General features: G+C 39.8%; 2 protein-coding genes across 2 annotated transcripts; both read right to left on the reverse strand.

The window, feature by feature from the left end:
• Positions 1–280: 280 nt before the first annotated feature.
• On the reverse strand, positions 281–2,281 carry LOC140177272 (uncharacterized). Its single transcript, XM_072210434.1, has 2 exons — positions 1,906–2,281; positions 281–1,069 (listed from the first exon to the last, which is right to left on the reverse strand). The coding sequence occupies exon 2, from the start codon at positions 1,067–1,069 to the stop codon at positions 530–532; it is 540 nt and encodes a 179-aa protein (XP_072066535.1). The 5' UTR covers positions 1,906–2,281; the 3' UTR covers positions 281–529.
• A 2,546-nt stretch (positions 2,282–4,827) lies between these two features.
• Positions 4,828–6,792, reverse strand: LOC140177273 (uncharacterized). The gene is made up of 2 exons (XM_072210435.1): positions 6,417–6,792; positions 4,828–5,580 (listed from the first exon to the last, which is right to left on the reverse strand). Exon 2 carries the CDS (start codon positions 5,578–5,580, stop codon positions 5,041–5,043), a length of 540 nt encoding a protein of 179 aa, XP_072066536.1. The 5' UTR covers positions 6,417–6,792; the 3' UTR covers positions 4,828–5,040.
• Between the last annotated feature and the right edge of the window lie 435 nt (positions 6,793–7,227).

Genomic DNA, 7,227 nt, shown 5'->3' on the forward strand with positions numbered 1-7,227 from the left:
AGAGAAATAAAAAAATGGAGAGAGGTAGATGAGAGAATTTATTAATTTTAAAAAAAAAAAATTCAATTTTAATAAGAGTGTTGTAACGACCCAATCCCTAGTAAGTCATGATCATACTAGAAATCAAGTGTCACCAACTTGTTCACATGAAACCTTTACTATGTATTATTAAGCCTGTAATCGGGTTAGCGTACTATCGAGTTTTGGATAAACTTTTATAAGAAAACTTGCAAGAACAACTAATTAAACATACACAAGCATAAGCATACAGGTACTGTCGTACATATAAGTATATGTATATATATATATATCCTGAGTTAGCATACAACCCTTCAGAAATACTACTATGCACAACCCAACACTCCGGGCCCTGGTCCATATAGAAAACCCCTAAACTGGCGCCCGAACTAGCCTAGGCCACTATGTACACCCTACTCTCTCAGTGAGTCTGACCAAAAGTGAGAGATTAACACAAAGGCTAGGCTAACAAAAAAAAACTAGCAAAAAGCACAACCGCAGCTCCCAGAACTCAGCTGTCATCGTCAGAAGAGATCACAACCACATCAGAACACTCCTCAGGATCCTCGTCCTCGTCATCGGAAATCTCTATAATCTCGGGAGGGGCACTGGCACTCGTGCTACTGATCTGACCAGCACTCGCCGGTCCACTAATAGAGGCGGTGAGCGGCTCCTCAGAAGATGGCTCGGAAGAAGATACTGAGATCTGCTCCACGGGGATGTCCTCCTCTGGTACAGGCTCTGGAAAATGCTCCTCCATGGGCTCAGGCTCAGGGTCCGCCTGATCCGCAGGCTGATCGGGATGCTGGTGAGGCACCGGCCCATCATGAAACGGGTGAAATGGAGCATCCGGGTGGAGCCACTGCAGTGGGAACTCATAGGGCATGTCGGGGTTAAACTGTGGAGTGTCAATCGGGTGATGGAAAGGATGATCACGCAGAATGTACATACGAGTCCTAATCTCCGCAGCTACTACATAAAACCTATGCTGTACAATATCCTCGTATATATAGGGAGGGTCCATCTCGTAAAATATAACTCCGGTCTCCATCTGAAGGGGAGGAAGAGAAGGGGTAAGAACTGGGGGGTTCTTAGTAAGGTCGGGGGTGGTTAGTTTAGTCAGGATTACCACAATTCAAGTAATTCACAACGAAATATACAAGTGTCACAAAGAAATATCTAGTCACCACTATTCAGAATAACATTAAGGAATGTATAAACACAAGAAGACAATCACAAACAATTTCACAATGTCAAGTAAAATGTAAATGCGCAACAAGAATGATGCATGTCTATTCCTAACGCAGGCCATGAGCTCATGTGTCGGTTGCCTACCCGCTCCCGACATTACCCGGGTACAAGTCCCAGATATGGCTTTCCAGATGCATACAGTGTGCTTATAAGTCGTACGGCTAGGCCGCATACAATGTGACTTTCCAAATCAATAAGCGTACATCTGGAAAACAGTTCTCAGTGTGTGGGCGTCCCCACTTTACATTTGGCACTAAGGCCCAAACAATGTCACATCTGCTCTCCTGTGGCAGTAATTTTGAATAAAAACTCAAAATAGCATTTTCCTTTCAAAACTTAGTTTATAATGATAAACATAACCTCAGTCTTTTTATAAAAATATAATGACATTCTTTAAAATAAAATTTCCAAACTAATATCTTGTCCTTCAACGAGACCGAAAACCTGTTTTATTTTGATCAAAATATTAACTTAAAAATTTATCCATTCTCGAGCTAACTAAACACAACTTCATCAAAATATCAATATACCAACAAAATTCAACAGGAAATGCAATCAAATTTCAATAACACTCAATCCAAACATCAATTTACTTTCAAATATCATTTAGTCGGTGAAAATTTATCAAAACCCTACCTTCGTACGTAATCGAAATACTCGAAACTCTAGAGAAACTTTCTGACCGTGCTGCTGAAGGGAAAAACGTCCGGAATCCTCCGTGCCTCCTAGAACTCCAGGTGGCCAAGCTCAAGGGGTAGGGGAGCTACGTCACCGTCGATTTCCACCGGACAAAAGTAACACCAACACGTAGAGGAGGAAGATACGAACACTTTTACCGGATTAGATTTTTTATTGGAGTTACAAATCGTAAGAAATCGAACTCAGAAGAGGTAAGGTTCCATGGTTTCTGATTCCTCTCACTCACGGCTTACTCTCTCTTTTTCTTTCAAAGTTGGTTCGGTGATGCATGAAGGAAAAGAAAGTATGATTAGTGATGAAGGTGATTAAAAAGGATTTGTGGTAATAAGGTTTATTAGGTGTCATTGGGAATTAAATGAATGTAACAGGTGTCATGGTTGCATAGACATATGTATACATATAAGCCACGACCCTTTGTTTCTCTTTTTCTTTCTAAAGGGTTCGGCTATAATGAATAAAAGTAATAAAAGAAAATGATGCTAATGAATGATAGTTTGTAGTGTAAAAGTATTATTAGGTGTCATGAGTTCATATAAGTATAATAGCATGCAAGCCACGTTCTTTTCTTTCTTAGTCCCTTAATGACATTAGTTATATATATATATATATGCACATACTTGTAAATGAGCCACATTTGGCTTTTCTTTATACATGTTTTCTTAATGGCTTCGGCCAAAAGAAAGAAGTAACTAATAATAATAATAATAATAATAATAATAATAATAATAACTATAAAAGATTAACTTAATTTTTGTCTATCAAAATAGTTTTTAATAAATAGTTCAAACTAATAAAATAAGTTATAATTAAATTAAACTTCGATAATCATAAAATTTTATTTAATTATCTTTGTTAAAAAAAAATAAATTTCTTAAAAACAAAATCTCAATATAATATGATAACTCATAAATAACTAATTACTTAATTTTTAAAAACAAAAAAAACCGAGATGTTATATCCTACCCACCTTACAAAAATTTTCGTCCTCGAAAATTGCTATAAACGAAAATTTTCATCCTAAAAGAAAATTTTGCTCTCAACATTTCCTTTACCTGTAAGCAGGTGTGGGTAAACGGTTCTTATCTTATTTTCTAGTCCTCAAGTATGTTGTGTGTCCTCATCTCGTCTCAACTTACGTATAGCAGTTAAAGAAAAACAAGAACTTGACGCACCAGAAACATAAAGTGCAGTTAAGGAGCGAGTCTTAACACAAAACTGACCTTGGGTCAGGGAGTCCGAGTACGAGCATCTTCAGTCATCATTGTAAATACTCTTCCTGGCTGCTGAGATTTAGCTGAATCTTGAGCAATCTTCTTCTCACAATTCCTCGCCATGTGTCCAGGCATACCACAAAAATAACAAACGCTCGAACCCAATCGACATGGATTCCTACCATGGTTCTTCCCACACTGATTACAAACAAGGTTTGTTAGTGCTGGCTGTGGTTGCTTTCCAGTATCTCGTCCTTGCCTATCGATATTGTCACGAGCAGGAAGATTACTAACTTGCTGATTCCCATAAGAAAGTGTTCTATTCATTTTAAAGTTCCTTCCCTGAGGGGCTAAATACCGATTAAAATTTTTCGGAGGTAATTCTTGACGACTCATCTTTGCTGCCGCCACCTTCTTGGTACAGTCTTCCACCAACTGACTCCTATTGACAAGCTCTGCAAAGTTTCGTATTTGCAGTGGTACCAACGAGTGCATTAGTTCTTCGCAGAGTCCTCCTTCGTACTTCAAACACTTCCATTCCTCAAAATCATCTGGGTTTCCCTGACAGATCTTAGAGAATCGGCACAAATCCTCAAATTTCCGAGTATATTCTGCTACTGACATTTTCCCCTGCGTCAACTGCATCAGTTCCATTTCTTTAGCATCACGAACAGTTCTAGGGAAGTACTTTTTGTAAAATTCTTCCTTAAAAGTATCCCAGTCAATCTCTTCCACCACCTGCCTTAACAAGCGTTGCACTCCATGCCACCAGTGTTCAGCTTCTCCTTCCAGCATATAGGTCGCAAATTCCACGTACTGTCTTTCTGGTACATGTTGCGCTCGCAATGACTTCTCAATACCACGGAACCAATTGTCAGCTTCAGTTGCAACAAGCGTCCCCTTAAACTTGGGCGGATTTACCTTCAGAAAGGTTGCTAGTGTCATAGGGTTATCGTGGTTTCCGACACCTTCATTATCATTACCGTCTCCACCACGCTCACCATTGCGTCCTCCGTTACGATCTCCGTTCCTCTCCCCTAAACGGTCAATTGCTCGCGTAGTAGCAGTTGCCGTTTCACGCACAGCCTCAGCCATGGTGTTCATTGCAGCTATAAAAGCATCTGCACCCCTCGTTGGTTCCTCTGCATGGTTCGCACCACGCCTACCATGTCCTCGTCCCTGTGCAGCCATCAAGATTCTGTGCACACCCAACATGTAATATTAAGGTGATCAGTCTTAACATTTCAGGCAAAGTGTGAATAGTCTCTAAAATGGAAACACAGTGACAATCATGCAATTCATATCACAACGATATCCTATGTGCATGAGACACAACTCAGAGAATGCAATGAAGCATGATTCAGTCCATATCCCCAGGCTTTAATAGGAACGAACTGCTCTGATACCAAGTTGTAACGACCCAATCCCTAGTAAGTCATGATCATACTAGAAATCAAGTGTCACCAACTTGTTCACATGAAACCTTTACTATGTATTATTAAGCCTGTAATCGGGTTAGCGTACTATCGAGTTTTGGATAAACTTTTATAAGAAAACTTGCAAGAACAACTAATTAAACATACACAAGCATAAGCATACAGGTACTGTCGTACATATAAGTATATGTATATATATATATATATCCTGAGTTAGCATACAACCCTTCAGAAATACTACTATGCACAACCCAACACTCCGGGCCCTGGTCCATATAGAAAACCCCTAAACTGGCGCCCGAACTAGCCTAGGCCACTATGTACACCCTACTCTCTCAGTGAGTCTGACCAAAAGTGAGAGATTAACACAAAGGCTAGGCTAACAAAAAAAAACTAGCAAAAAGCACAACCGCAGCTCCCAGGACTCAGCTGTCATCGTCAGAAGAGATCACAACCACATCAGAACACTCCTCAGGATCCTCGTCCTCGTCATCGGAAATCTCTATAATCTCGGGAGGGGCACTGGCACTCGTGCTACTGATCTGACCAGCACTCGCCGGTCCACTAATAGAGGCGGTGAGCGGCTCCTCAGAAGATGGCTCGGAAGAAGATACTGAGATCTGCTCCACGGGGATGTCCTCCTCTGGTACAGGCTCTGGAAAATGCTCCTCCATGGGCTCAGGCTCAGGGTCCGCCTGATCCGCAGGCTGATCGGGATGCTGGTGAGGCACCGGCCCATCATGAAACGGGTGAAATGGAGCATCCGGGTGGAGCCACTGCAGTGGGAACTCATAGGGCATGTCGGGGTTAAACTGTGGAGTGTCAATCGGGTGATGGAAAGGATGATCACGCAGAATGTACATACGAGTCCTAATCTCCGCAGCTACTACATAAAACCTATGCTGTACAATATCCTCGTATATATAGGGAGGGTCCATCTCGTAAAATATAACTCCGGTCTCCATCTGAAGGGGAGGAAGAGAAGGGGTAAGAACTGGGGGGTTCTTAGTAAGGTCGGGGGTGGTTAGTTTAGTCAGGATTACCACAATTCAAGTAATTCACAACGAAATATACAAGTGTCACAAAGAAATATCTAGTCACCACTATTCAGAATAACATTAAGGAATGTATAAACACAAGAAGACAATCACAAACAATTTCACAATGTCAAGTAAAATGTAAATGCGCAACAAGAATGATGCATGTCTATTCCTAACGCAGGCCATGAGCTCATGTGTCGGTTGCCTACCCGCTCCCGACATTACCCGGGTACAAGTCCCAGATATGGCTTTCCAGATGCATACAGTGTGCTTATAAGTCGTACGGCTAGGCCGCATACAATGTGACTTTCCAAATCAATAAGCGTACATCTGGAAAACAGTTCTCAGTGTGTGGGCGTCCCCACTTTACATTTGGCACTAAGGCCCAAACAATGTCACATCTGCTCTCCTGTGGCAGTAATTTTGAATAAAAACTCAAAATAGCATTTTCCTTTCAAAACTTAGTTTATAATGATAAACATAACCTCAGTCTTTTTATAAAAATATAATGACATTCTTTAAAATAAAATTTCCAAACTAATATCTTGTCCTTCAACGAGACCGAAAACCTGTTTTATTTTGATCAAAATATTAACTTAAAAATTTATCCATTCTCGAGCTAACTAAACACAACTTCATCAAAATATCAATATACCAACAAAATTCAACAGGAAATGCAATCAAATTTCAATAACACTCAATCCAAACATCAATTTACTTTCAAATATCATTTAGTCGGTGAAAATTTATCAAAACCCTACCTTCGTACGTAATCGAAATACTCGAAACTCTAGAGAAACTTTCTGACCGTGCTGCTGAAGGGAAAAACGTCCGGAATCCTCCGTGCCTCCTAGAACTCCAGGTGGCCAAGCTCAAGGGGTAGGGGAGCTACGTCACCGTCGATTTCCACCGGACAAAAGTAACACCAACACGTAGAGGAGGAAGATACGAACACTTTTACCGGATTAGATTTTTTATTGGAGTTACAAATCGTAAGAAATCGAACTCAGAAGAGGTAAGGTTCCATGGTTTCTGATTCCTCTCACTCACGGCTTACTCTCTCTTTTTCTTTCAAAGTTGGTTCGGTGATGCATGAAGGAAAAGAAAGTATGATTAGTGATGAAGGTGATTAAAAAGGATTTGTGGTAATAAGGTTTATTAGGTGTCATTGGGAATTAAATGAATGTAACAGGTGTCATGGTTGCATAGACATATGTATACATATAAGCCACGACCCTTTGTTTCTCTTTTTCTTTCTAAAGGGTTCGGCTATAATGAATAAAAGTAATAAAAGAAAATGATGCTAATGAATGATAGTTTGTAGTGTAAAAGTATTATTAGGTGTCATGAGTTCATATAAGTATAATAGCATGCAAGCCACGTTCTTTTCTTTCTTAGTCCCTTAATGACATTAGTTATATATATATATGCACATACTTGTAAATGAGCCACATTTGGCTTTTCTTTATACATGTTTTCTTAATGGCTTCGGCCAAAAGAAAGAAGTAACTAATAATAATAATAATAATAATAATAATAATAATAATAACTATAAAAGATTAACTTAATTTT

Source organism: Arachis hypogaea, chromosome 12 (assembly GCF_003086295.3).
Source record: "Arachis hypogaea cultivar Tifrunner chromosome 12, arahy.Tifrunner.gnm2.J5K5, whole genome shotgun sequence".
NCBI lineage: Eukaryota > Viridiplantae > Streptophyta > Magnoliopsida > Fabales > Fabaceae > Arachis > Arachis hypogaea.

Bases quoted from the DNA above. Each gene is read 5' to 3' on its own strand.
- LOC140177273 (XM_072210435.1), bottom strand. From the start codon at position 5,580: ATGGAGACCGGAGTTATATTTTACGAGATGGACCCTCCCTATATATAC.
- LOC140177272 (XM_072210434.1), bottom strand. From the start codon at position 1,069: ATGGAGACCGGAGTTATATTTTACGAGATGGACCCTCCCTATATATAC.